The 12,746-nt window shown below is 43.0% G+C and overlaps 1 protein-coding gene across 2 annotated transcripts in view; it reads left to right on the top strand.

The window, feature by feature from the left end:
* Positions 1–11,132, top strand: part of BICRA (BRD4 interacting chromatin remodeling complex associated protein) — a 47,256-nt gene extending 36,124 nt beyond the window's left edge. For both annotated transcript variants that reach the window (XM_077840081.1, XM_077840080.1), the window contains exons 14-15: positions 326–428; positions 1,661–11,132. In XM_077840081.1, coding sequence (XP_077696207.1) covers positions 326–428; positions 1,661–2,862 — 1,305 coding nt within the window. In that variant the 3' untranslated portion in view covers positions 2,863–11,132. The remainder of the gene's footprint in view (positions 1–325; positions 429–1,660) is intronic.
* The last annotated feature ends 1,614 nt before the right edge of the window (positions 11,133–12,746 follow it).

The following is a 12,746-nucleotide window of genomic DNA, read 5'->3' as shown; positions in this document are numbered from 1 at the left end:
TTATATTAAAATTGTGGCTCCTTATGTGTGCTGTAAGAGAGGCAGAGATTCCATACTATAAACCACTACCCAAAAGCCCTTCCCAAATGTCTAAGTGAGGAAAAGTGCTTTCCAGTGTATGGGTAAGACTTGTGCCAGCTCTATGAGAACAAGCACTATTCAGTGACATGTCAAGGTAATTCACCATTGTGTTAGTGCTTGGTTCCCTAAAGCAGAAGCTGGAGAGGCTTGTAGGTTAGGATTGGGTCCCTAATTTCTGTACTGTGGTTACTGTGCCTTTCTTTTCCTCCACCTCTCACCTGTTTTTTTCATTTTTGGTCTGCAGAGAGTCAGCCCTTCTGCAGAGATGGTGATGATCGATCGAATGTTTATTCAGGAAGAAAAGACCATGTTGGCTCTTGATAAACAGCTAGCAAAGGAGAAACCAGGTTGGGGAGACATTATTTCTATCCGTGCACCTCACTTATTCATATGCTGCTCCTCCCACCTCTCCCTTTTAGAAACTAGACAAAGTATTTTCCTACCTTTTTAAGTTACTAAGGCAGGAGTGGAAAACTTGTAAACCAGTGAGCTGTTCCGTGCCAGCTCTCAGCCAACTTCATCTGAATACAGAGGGGTCAGTCTGCAGAGACTGCAAGTCCCATTTTACAACACTTCTGTATGATCTGAGTGGAAGGCTGCTCAGAGCAAGATTGAGCAGTGTGTGTTGGGTTCTGTAGGCGCCTCCATCTGTCCCACTGTATCAAAGAAGTCAGTGGCTGCCGTCTTCTCCATTTTATACAAATTAGGTGCAGCCTGTAGGCTCCTGATAAATGCTTACAGGTCTCAAGTGCCCTAATTTTGGGTGCCTTTCTACTAATGGGCTTGTGTAAATTTATGGCATCTTTTCACAGTAATATATATTTGCTTGGCTCAACTTGAAAAAGCTGGAAAGAGCCTTGGAACAAGGAGAAAATCTGTGCAGCCTAGAGAAGAAAGAGCAACTAGGCAGTGGTGTCTGTAACATGAACAGCCAAATTACCAGGGCTCTGAAATGGTTCCTGCTGGGCACTCATGATCAAAGGAACACAGGTGGCTTTTTGAATAATTGTGTTCCTCTACTTGTGTGTTCAGTGAAAGCACATGGGGAAGGCTGAGCCAGTAAGGGACTAAGCCATATAGGAGGCAGAAAGAGAGAAAATTAGCTAAGAGAAAGAGAAGAGGGGCTGAGAAACAGAAGAAGCAGCTAGCAAGGGGGTAAAATTACAGAACAGAAAATAAATCCCAGCTGGAACAGGGTAAGTGTTGATTGTAAAAATTATTTTATTTAATTTTGTTTACAAAAGTAAGGAATTGCTGAGATGCCAAAATGCTCCTTTCTCCTGAAGGAGAGACTACCTAGTGATTGAAGAAAGGGAGTATAAGTCAGGATTTCAGGGTTTCTAATCTCAGCTCTGGTGGTGATTTGCTGTAAAATAGGGATAAAACTTCCCTGATGGACTATGGGATTTTTTAGGATGAGTTAATTAATTAGGGCAATTGTTAGATGCTAGGGAAAGTCAGGAATTGTTATTAGTTTTATGGTTGACACACACACTTATTGTTATCATTTTTATCATTGTTATCATGTTATCTCAGTGTGCTGCTTTGGCTGGACTGTGACATTGTGTTTTTGTTGCAGATGAGTATGTTTCATCATCTTCTCGCTCACAGAGCCTCACTTCCTCTCTGGCTCTAGCCTCTGTATCCAGTCTCACCCCAGCTTCTGAGAACCTAAAGGTGCCTCCAGTGCAGACAGCCACCCAGATCCACCCCACCAAATTGGTTATCAAGCACAGCGGCGGCTCCCCTTCTGTCACATGGGCAAAAGCTTCGCCTTCTTTGGATGGAGATGAGGATGCCCTACCCTCAAGGAGCAAGCCCCCAATCAAAACTTACGAGGCGCGGAGCCGGATCGGGCTTAAGCTGAAGATCAAGCAGGAGGCTGGTCTCAGCAAGGTGGTGCACAACACTGCCTTGGACCCAGTTCACCAGCCGCCTCCGGTGTGCACAGTCATCAAGACAGCTGACCAGCACTCTTCAGCTGCCACCACCACCACTACCACCGCTGCTGGGCAAATGAACGGGACTATTGACCATGTAACCTCAGCGCCTGTGGAGAAAAAGCCCATTGTGACCTACTGCAGGCTTCCGCTTCGTAAGACTTACAGAGAGAACGTGGATGCTTTTATAGCAGATAAAGCCACTGATGCCTGTCCGAAGGGAGGCATCCCAAAGGTCGATACGATTCCCAGCACCCTTGTGATCAAGCAGGAGGATGGCTCCAAAGGCGTGATCACCTCTCTCAAAACCCATGAAACCCCAACTGTGGTGGTGGCAGAGAAGAGCAAGCCGGAGGAGAGCTCCAAGCTTCTGTTTTTCAACAGAAGCGATGCCCGTTCTCTGGTGATGCAAGACAGCCCTGCCCCTCCGAAGACCGATGACTCTACCAGTGGCCTTATGAAGGAACTTGCAGAAGTAGAGGATGAGTTTTATCACGGAATGATAAAAACGGAGCCCCCTGACCACAGCTCTGGCTCGGAGCTCACCTGGGAGGTTCCCTTGCCTCCAGCCAAGCGCAGGAAGTCGGAGTCCTTTGATGTGGATAATGCCAGCTTCTCCAGCGACAGCCCCCAGGATGACTCCCTTAATGAGCACCTACAGAGTGCCATTGACAGCATTCTCAACCTGCAGCAACCTCAGACTGGGGGTCAGAACGTCCGGACACCCTCCTCCTCTTACAACTCCTCTTCCTCCCCTTTCTCTTCGCCTGTCCATCGTACAGACACTTACCTTGCCCCTAATCACAATGGCGGCCTTGGAGCAAGGACGTTGAACAGATAACAGAAAACCAAACAGAGCAGAAACTGAAAAGAAAGCAAGGACCGAAGAAGAAGCTCTTGCTGGTTGAAATGCTCGAGCACCATGGGTGTCAGTGGTGCTGCCTACCCAGAGACCCGATGGCTCGGGCCTGGCACCAGCAGGAGTGGGGGAAGAGGGTGTCCTAATGATGCTTCCTCCAAGTGTTTATATGATGGGTTTTGGATGTTGTAAAGTACAAGCTGAGGCTGGATTTACAATACACTCGTCTCATCAAATGCACCCTATAACGGCAAGTGAGAAGCAACCAGGCGGGTGGGAGGGGATTGATGGGGCCCATAGGTAGTGCTGGCTGTGTAATTTAGGTTCTGTAACAAATTTCTAATTTGAATATCTGATTGATCAGTTTCCCCTCCTCCCACCCCATCTTAAACTTTGAACAGATTGCAAGTCAAGCCAGTGTGAGGCAAAAGGGTACTCTGCAGGAATTTCCACAGGGGCAAAATTTATTGTTCATTTTTAAGTTATTTCAAGAATCGAGCATGGGCTTGTGGAACCTCTCATTGGTCAACAAAAGGCAAAAAAATAGTCAAGAAAGGAGATGCAAACACTAATCATTAAAAAGAAAGAAAGTTTACAAATCTATATGTTTTACTCCTAAACTTGAAGAGAAACAATTCCCCTGGGAGTAGCTGTGGGTAGGACTAGCAGGAGCAGCACAGGGGAGATGGGGGAAGAGAGGAATATCATGCAGTCATTTACTCTGAGGGGGGTGGTTACATTGCTTTATGTTGTACTCCATGGCAACCTGATATTTTGGTAGCAACCAGGCAAAGTGTATTCAAGCTGTGTTAGGAGCGAAGCTGGCCTGGCATTTCCCTGCAGCATTCCAAGGCAGGGGGTGTGCTGATAAGAGAACAGGCTGGGGCCAAGGCATCCTGTTGCAGTGTTCTGCTTGGAAGTAGGCAAAGGCAGAAAGCAAAAATGCCAAATGAATGTTTACATGTTTTACATTTCTGCTTTTCATCATTTGTCGTTGTTTAAATGTTTTCTTATACTCTTCTTCCATTATCTGTTACCTTCATCTTATTGCTTTCCCATACGGGTCCCCTGTTTCCTTATTAAAGCATAAGGGATGGGGCTGTTTTTATAGTTTGTACTCTTGAGACTCTGTGTCATGACCATCGACCTCCTAAGGAGGACTGGATGGGGCTCCCTTAGGGGCCTATCAATGCCTCCTCCTAATCAGTTAGAAGAGGAGACTGTTGAATGATACAAGGTACTCCTTCCTCTCCATGTTAGCAGCATTACTAGCCCCAGGCAGTCCGGGATGTGAGAGTATTAGACTGAGTGACAAACCCAAATCATCCTCTTCATAGCAGTGCTAAACACTTTTACTATGTCACCAGGCCCACTTGTCCCCCTGTGTGTTTGTTTTTGATCAGTTCCTGATTTTACTTTTCCTTTAGTTCTTCCCATTCTGGCTCTCGCTCTCAAACTCAGAGGCATACAGGGCGGTTTAGAAGCCCTATTAAATTTATATGAGCAGGTGGATGCTGTGGTCGATCAGATACCAGACCTTTTGCTGACAAACTTCCAGTGGCTTTGTCAAGATTCGAGTTCTAACACCTGCATGGGGCTAAGGATTCCAGCCACAGTCTCTGTAGAATTTACACGTACACTACTGCTGCCACTTTTCTCTCTAACCCTAGATTTGTCAGTTAAATGCTGCCTGCTGCAATTAACATCAGGGCGTGTTATCACATTTGTTTCAGTGCGCGAGGGCTCTGTCATTCCAGTTCAGTCTTCCTGTTCTCTGATGCGGGCTTATCATCATACTCATGGTCAGTCTCACACCAGGCCAACACATGGATAATGGTTAAGAAGACTGTGATACAGAGAGTGCCAGGAAATGTGAGCTGTGCTACATCACATTTATTTCACTACAAATAACAGACATAAACCCTTCAAAAAATTTACATTGACTAATACCAGAAACCCTGAGGAGGATCTATTTTTCCCACTCATGCCTTATTATTTCTTTACCCAAATGTGTTGTGACAGTGGAAATACATGGTTTCTTTTCACTGTTCCCCCACTTGGGTGTGTATGTAACCATAACTTATGTGTGTATGTAGATGCTGTAACCTGTAAGTGTGGCATTCATCCCATTAGAGCTTTTTCACTGATTTTACCTCCATTTTTTATTGGTGGTAGTAGGAGTTAGGGCTTTGCATCAGTGCCATCAAGTATTTGTGATGTGCCATTAGTCCTGTTTCCTTCAACAGCTTATTGACATCATTCATTACCACACCATAGGCATGGTATGTACCATACAAATGGATTGCAGTATCAGCACACTACCTGCTTGGAGTCTCTCATGTTGGCAGGCCTCTGCTGCTTTAGATGGGATCCCACAGTTCAATCCAGGATGGGAGAATTGGATTTGTGAGGGAGTGCATCTCCTCTTGCTGGTCTGGAGTGTACGTGTGTAAAGGGGTGTCACTCTGCATAAGAACATCTCCTTTTCCATCAGTAGGCAAGACAGATAATGATCAAAGGTGGAAGCCTGGATAAGGTAATTTTCACTCCACTCCCAGTGCTCTTAGCTGCCCAAAGTGGGGATTAAGAAGTGGTGAAATATCAGGAGGGTAACAATAAATGAACAGGAAGTTAAAATAAATACACAATAAAAATCAACTGGGTGAGAATCTCAGGCTCCCCTAAAATACATTGCTCACAACTGGGTTGATACAGCACTCTGCAGTTTTAAGTGTTATTACAGCCACTGAGGGATTCCCCATCCCAAGTGAAAGTGTGAGCCTGTTTTCTAGCACCTTTTAGTATTTTTGATCCTTTACAGTATTTCTTTCTTCAGTTTCTTCTATGCACTGAGTTCTATAAATTAATGGGTTTCAATCCTCTTAATAGTTATCTCACCGATTGTATTTTTTTTTTAAAACAGATCCTCCTTTTTGCCTTCAGTGCTGAAATTCCCTTTAGAGAACATCTTCAGAGCAGGGCATTCAGGAGCAGGGCATTCAGAGGAAAACAGGTGTCAGCTGCTACCTTGTCTGGCAGGCTTACTAAAAAATTGTAACTATGGAGGTAGCACAGAAGTGGCACTTATCTGTGTCCTTTGCTCTTATATACACACACCTCCCACCATATGGCTTGACAGGTAACCTGCAAAACCCAGAGTAGTTCATGAGATAATATAGAATTTTCTGTGTGGTGTGCATATATAAGAGAGAGAGAGAGAGATCTCACTGAGTGAAAAATCAAACTTAAAAGATTGTAACATTAGCACAGATGTACACTATTCTGATATCAAAGTCTCTCCTGTTACCAGACCTATGGAATTTGCAAAATTGTCCCTGAGGGAGGGTGGGAAAGGAGGGCAAACATATCTTTGTGAACGTGGAGCCAGGTACCTGCCTGTTGACGTTACCATCCTTTTGGATGATGAAGTAGAGAGTTAGTGAACAGAAGAGGTGAAAAAATCATCATTGTTATCAGTTAGAGCCATTTGAATTTGGAAGTTTTTCTGCTTATTTTTTTTCCTTAAACTGATTTACAGTTTTACCATCCGCAGCCCACACCCGTAATGAATGCCCTGAATTGCAGCTGCTATCAGACTCCTGTAGAAGGAAGCCTGTTAGCATTGTGTGATGATTAGCCATAAGGGGCCATCACCTCCTTTATTCTATGGAAGTTTAGTGTTTTCTTTTCACAGCAATCCCCACAGCAGGGTTTGAATCTTAAAAGGCACAAGCACCACACCAGTCCCTCCACATTTTGGTCTCTCATGTATTGTATGCTGGGGTTCAGTATATCCCAATGAATTCCTTCCTAGGGCCAAATTGTGGTTCCATTGAAATCAATGGTAAAACTCCCATTGACTTCACTGGAAGAGGGACTGGCCTCCTTGAAAGTTTGCCGACTCTGGAGGCGTTAGAACTGTGAGCCTGCAAGTGCACATATGTCTCTAGCGGTGTTGTTGGGGAGATATTTTGTGAACATAAAGGCTGCTTCCACAAACGGGGGCGGGGGATTAAGATTATCCCGGGCCCAGATTCCTCCAAATCTTTAGGCTCACACCTATGTAACATTCCTCCGCCAGCCATCAATGTGCACAGCTCGTGCCCCGTGAGTCAGAGCAGCTGAGCACCCAGTCAGTGCCTGTCCAGGGTCATAGTATAATATGTAACCTGAGGAGCCAAGTGAGGGAGTGTCACAGTTCGGGGTTCCTTGGATTCCTTGCTGCAAACAATCCTCACACGCTCCTGGGGAGGTTGGCCATCATGTGCTTTATTTACAGTGTACTATACAAGTGTTTGATCGCCACAACATAAGCTTTTCTTCAAGTCTTTATCTACTACCAAGGCACAGGGAGAGAGAGATCTCACCACTCTGAAATCCTGAGCTCCTTTGCCCTTCCTTCCAACCTTCCGTCCTGTCTCTCTCTGAACCATCATCAGCAGACAACTGAATCCCCTTGTTGATCGGTTAACCACCTGGTACTTGATTCATTCGATTTACAGTACCAAGTGCACAGAGTGGTGAGTCAGCCTCAGGATACTCTCGCTCTATCACAGGAGACCCCTGCATTGTGTGCGCTGGCATTAGTCACCTGTTGTGAATCTCATTGACCTGCTGCATCAGTGGGTTCTTTCAGGCTGCAAGTTCTGGATCTTTAGCCCTGTCTATTCTGGCATTACAAGGTTAATCAGTTTTTTAACATGGCAGGGCTGCCAGGGTGCATGGGCCCATGCTTTGTTAAACCTGTATTGTTAAGGGGGAAAGATAATATTTTAAAAGGTTGTGTTGTAGATTCCTGACTGGGCTGGAGCAGATTTACTGTTTGACACTGTCAACATTGGCCAAACATATTGTTAAACCTCTTTTTGGCCACTACTAAAATTGGTTGCACTGTGACTCTTACGGTTGCCAGAAATTCCCCTAACCTTTCTTCTGTCATCTCTTTTTTTTTAATTATCATTACTTATTTTTAAAAAGTAGGCCTCAATCCTTTTCCACACACGCAATACCCTCTTACATATTTTAGAGGCTCCAGTTCGTCTCCTGAATGTATGCTTTAAGAGACCGAACTGTTTGGCCTCGTTCTGGGAGTTACCTAATAAGTAGCTGCTTTATATATTTCCAAATCCATGTTATTTTTCCTGCTTTCTGCATGTGAAAAAAGAAACACATGGTCAGGCTGCAGATTAAACACAGGCTACCCCCTTGGCTAATGTCCCAGTGTTTTACCAACAGAACAAGTTAGGCCCAGCAAGTTGTGCTGGAGCTTAGCTGCTTGAGCTCTTGATAGGAAGCCAGATGAACTGCATTCATCCACTAACTATAAATCTTTTATTATTTTTTCTTTTGCTGCTTCCCTTTCTTTCCAAGAAGAAATCATAAATCTAATTTCTGGGGCCTGGGAATTAGCCATAACTGCATTCAAATTCCTACATAGTCTCATACGCTCATTACAAACAGACTTCAAACTCAGTCATTGAGGATATGTGAATGTTTGTAAATCATCACGGTATCTTTTCCTTTCTGGACCAATTTTTGGTGGTTAACATTGTCCTAAAATCTGCAAACTCCATTTAAAATTCAACAGCCTACTCTTGCATTATAGCCCAAGAGACTCAACTAGAAATATAGAAAGTCAGCAACTTTTCTTTTTCTCCTTCTGCGAATAGATGTTCAAGATGGCTCACATTTAGGCATCTAAATGAAATAATTTGATTTTCAAAAATCCTCAACACCCAGCAGGTCCCACTGTTCTGGATGCTGAGGGCTTTTGAAAATCTGGACCCTGTTACTTTCCTCTCTTCCTCTCCTCCTCATTTCTTACTAAAAAGAGGCCTTAAAAGTATTTCTATGCCCCTCATTACTCCACACCAAGAAATATAAAAAGGGGAAAGTAATTCATTTGGAACTCCAGAGGCAGCTATTGCAATTCAGTGGATGGAAGCAAGTATTTTCCAAGAATGAGTTTGGCTTAAAAGCAGTGGGGAAGAGGAATTGTTGTGGCAGGAGGACTGGTGGCTTGAAGCAGTAAGTAATTGGATCCCTTATGTGAACACAAACCTCCTTAAGAAATGTGTGCACTCGCTCTTGAGGAGTTTTGAACATACCCAAATCCCCCTTTTGTTCCTTGTTTTCAATTCTTATAGTTAGTGTTCATTTTGCACAATCATTCTTGCCTCTGCCACCTCCCTGCCAACTCAGTACATGCTCATTAGGTCAAAAATACTCAAGACATTTTATAAACCAGCATATTTCAGAGTGCATTTAACGCTCATAGCTGTGAATGCACTCAACAAAGAGAATAGAAAAGCTTATGCAATCAGGTCCTTCCAGCTGTGAAAGTACAGAATTGACACACATGTTCTAGTCCAATGGGAGATGAATAGCTGGGAATGGAACGTCACATGCAGGCTCTCTCTTTACCACCTGGCCTTAGTGTCACTTGCACACCTTTTATTAGCTAATCGCTTTTTACCTGTGACAGAAACACTGAAGTCCAACTTTAGTGCTTGTTACCATCCTATTCACTTCCAGCTCCTTTATGCACATAATTGAATGTCCCCATGTCCCCTGAGGTATTGTCCTTGTTGGAAAACAGCAATATAGGAAAAGACATCACCATTCTTTACACCCCCAAACGATAATTAAAAGACTGCTGGAGAAAGTAGAAAGTTTTGGACAGTGACTGCTCAACCAAACTATTCTTCAACATCAATTTCTTCTTCTTTAACCCTTTACGTGTCTTGTGAAGTAGAAAAAAGTTTGTGTCTTAAGGAAAATTTGCAGTTTAATGAAGACAGTTTTTTAGGGGGCATAATTTAACCAAAAATGAAAAATAAAAAGTTACGGTCTACTTTTTTTCTCTGACAAGAGTGTTTTAACATTGGACCATCCACCACTGATGTAGGTTTTTGGATAGTTCTGTATCAGGTCTGTACCTCTGTGCCCACAAGTTTTTCTAATAATATTTTATTAAAAAAAAAAATTAGCAGTGTTGCTTTTCCATTCGCTTCATGCTGTGTAGCAGTTCACAAAACTGCCTGATGAATTTTGCCTTTGTACCAGGTGTATTTTAATTCCTCCATTTGGGAAGCCTTCTCAATCAAACTTTTCAAGGTTTGTTGCTTGTGAACTGCCTTTGATACATTCTGAAACACTGGTTGTACTTAAGAAGGGAGGTCTCCTGTTTTATCACAGTAGCCTGGGCTTGTTAAAAGACAAGCAACCGGAAGGTGATTGATTTTTTTATTTTTATTATTATTACTGAGATTTTATTTTTGCGTTTGAACACTGCTCTGTGGCACAGAGCAGGAAGATAAAAAATCCAAGGAGAGAACCCCCTTTTGGATTGGCTTGCAAACACTAGAGGTCAAAGCGCTCAGTGGCCCCTCTTAACCCTTCATTTTCTGTGATGAGAGGATTGGTTAGGCAGCAATAAGAAATGACAATTCCCAGCCTAAAATATTTGGCGTTTTCTTTTTTATATATACATATATATATATAAAAAAATGTGTATTAAATTGTTTGGTTTTTGTTTAGTCTCTACTTTTCTTTAATCTAAAAGAAAGTGTGGCTTGGGATCATTAGAGCATTATTTTTTTTCCTTTTTCTGCAAGATGGATAACTTTAAAACCAGAGACTCCCCTTTTGAACAAAGGCTGATGCGCATTGGCTTTCTCACTGTTACGGGGAAGTATACGCGAAAAAAAAATTTGTAACTTCCCAGTATTTTGAAATGAACTTGAAGTGACCATACCTTTTTCTTTTCGCAGCAAGGAGTGGGGTTCTTTTCACCCCTTTTCTGCACATTTTAATTTACACAGTTTTGCAGGGGGACAGCTAACGAGTTTTTACTCTCAGCTGCCCCCTATCCACGTCAGCTTGTCTCTGATGTAGAATTAAGAGGAAGAGGAAATGCAAAAAAAAATCATGGCAAAAAGTAAATCTGTCATCCCTGACTGTTCATTTCCTCCCCCCAAACCTCCTGAAATAAAGTAACACTTGCATAAAAGGAGAGGGAAAATTCCCCACCCCTTAACCAAGTAAAACAACCCCCTTTTCTTTCTTGCCCCGCTGGTACCAGTGAACGCTATCACAGTTCGAAACAAAATATAGTACTATAAAATAATTTTGTACTGTATTTATTGTGTATAACAATTTTTTTAAAGAATTATGTACATTTAGTACTTCTGTGTAAATTAAATTGCTCTTCTTTTTAAATACTGTATATGAATTGTTTTGTGTTTCTTTCCAAAGACCTTTAGAATACAGTTTTGAAATATGCAAATGAGCTCTTGACTTTAGATGGCTTGTTTATTATTATTTGTATTACCGTAGCCTTTATTTGTAGTGCTTTTGCTTAGCAAGACAGTCTGATGTTTTTCCCTTTTGCAAACCACCATAAGCAAGTTAAGCTTTTATATCTTATAAGTACATGTAGGTACCTGATCACAACTCAGCTGGTTACAAACATGACCCAACGTTTCTGTCTGAGGAAATACGGTTGAGGGATATTCTGCCTCACAGTTTGGAACTATGACCCCAGTCGGATCCTCGCAAGCATATTCTTGGTTTCTCTTTGGGCTTCGCGGTTTTCACTGGGGCAGTGTGGCTTCACATGGGTGTATGAGTGTGCTTGTATAAGTCTGGTTGTAAGATGAGGGTCCATTTTTGTAACCAGGTTGGATTATAAATTAGTTCCTGGGCATAGCAATATTTGGGTTTCTCACAATCTTGTAGTTCTCATGGTGTGTTACAAATCTGGCTCCCGCAGCAGCAAGAATGAGACTAGTCACTAAATGGGGCTTACATCTCCACCTTGTGCGGTCATCTTACACCAGTGCGAAGTGAGTGTGAAATGACTGCACCAGATGCCAGGTCAATGGAGAATCAAGCCGGATCATTTCTAACCCTAGTACTTATTAAACAGGGTCTTGGCCTTGGAAAGTTGTGAACAGAAAAGAATTGATACATTAATAACCATAGTAAGGTCTGGAGGCTTGGGCTTGAAGGCTGGGGTTCAAAAGAGCCTCAGGTTAGGCTCCCAACTCCCAGTTAATTTTCATGGAATTTGGACTCCTCTAGAAGCCCCCAGCTTAAATGTTTTTTGAGGTCCTGTTGGCTTGCTTTTCCCATCTGCCCACCCTGCCCCATCCCAGGGTATGGAGATATCCCATTGTACTATGGTTGTAGCTTATTGCTTCGTTACATCTTGGCATGGCTGGACATACTGCAGGATTCTAGACATACCAACAGAAAGGGCCTCTCTGCAACCCTTGATTTGCTGGCCTCTGCTGCACCTTTCTGCATTTCCAGCAGGGTTTGAAAGCCATTACCGTCTCATGGCTGTTCAGCAAACTGTGTGGAATAAGGGTGTGCTTTTTGTCTCCGCAAGTGCCATCAGATTTGGCACCTGGAACTGAAGGAAACTTCCATCAAATGGGGGCTTTTTGGTCAAACAACTTTGGGTGGGGTGAGGGGTGTTTTCATCAAATTTTCAGGTTTTAACTGGGAAAAATACTGTTTTTTCAACATAACCCTGAAATACTTAAAACCAAAATTGCTTTAATTGAAATTTTTTTGCAGGGGAAAAAAGTAATTTCCCACCCAGCTCTATTGGCATTTTCAGTGGTTAGCCAAACCCTGAAAGGTGTGCAGCATTTATGGGGCTATGGTCCATGACTTGAGCTCTTGGAGTTTGTCTCCACTGCATTTTAAAACCGTCAGCAGCAAGTCTCGGAGCCCAGGTCTACAGACTCGGGCTTGCGCTGTGACACTAAACACAGCTGTGTAGACATTTGGGCTTGGTGTGGAGCTCCACGGTGTTTAAATTCAGCAGTCCCATCATGCCCTATAGTTGACATCGC

Source organism: Eretmochelys imbricata, chromosome 23 (assembly GCF_965152235.1).
Source record: "Eretmochelys imbricata isolate rEreImb1 chromosome 23, rEreImb1.hap1, whole genome shotgun sequence".
In the NCBI taxonomy this organism is placed as follows: domain Eukaryota; kingdom Metazoa; phylum Chordata; order Testudines; family Cheloniidae; genus Eretmochelys; species Eretmochelys imbricata.
Note: the sequence above shows the minus strand (reverse complement) of the source record. Positions and strands in the feature narration are given on the sequence as shown.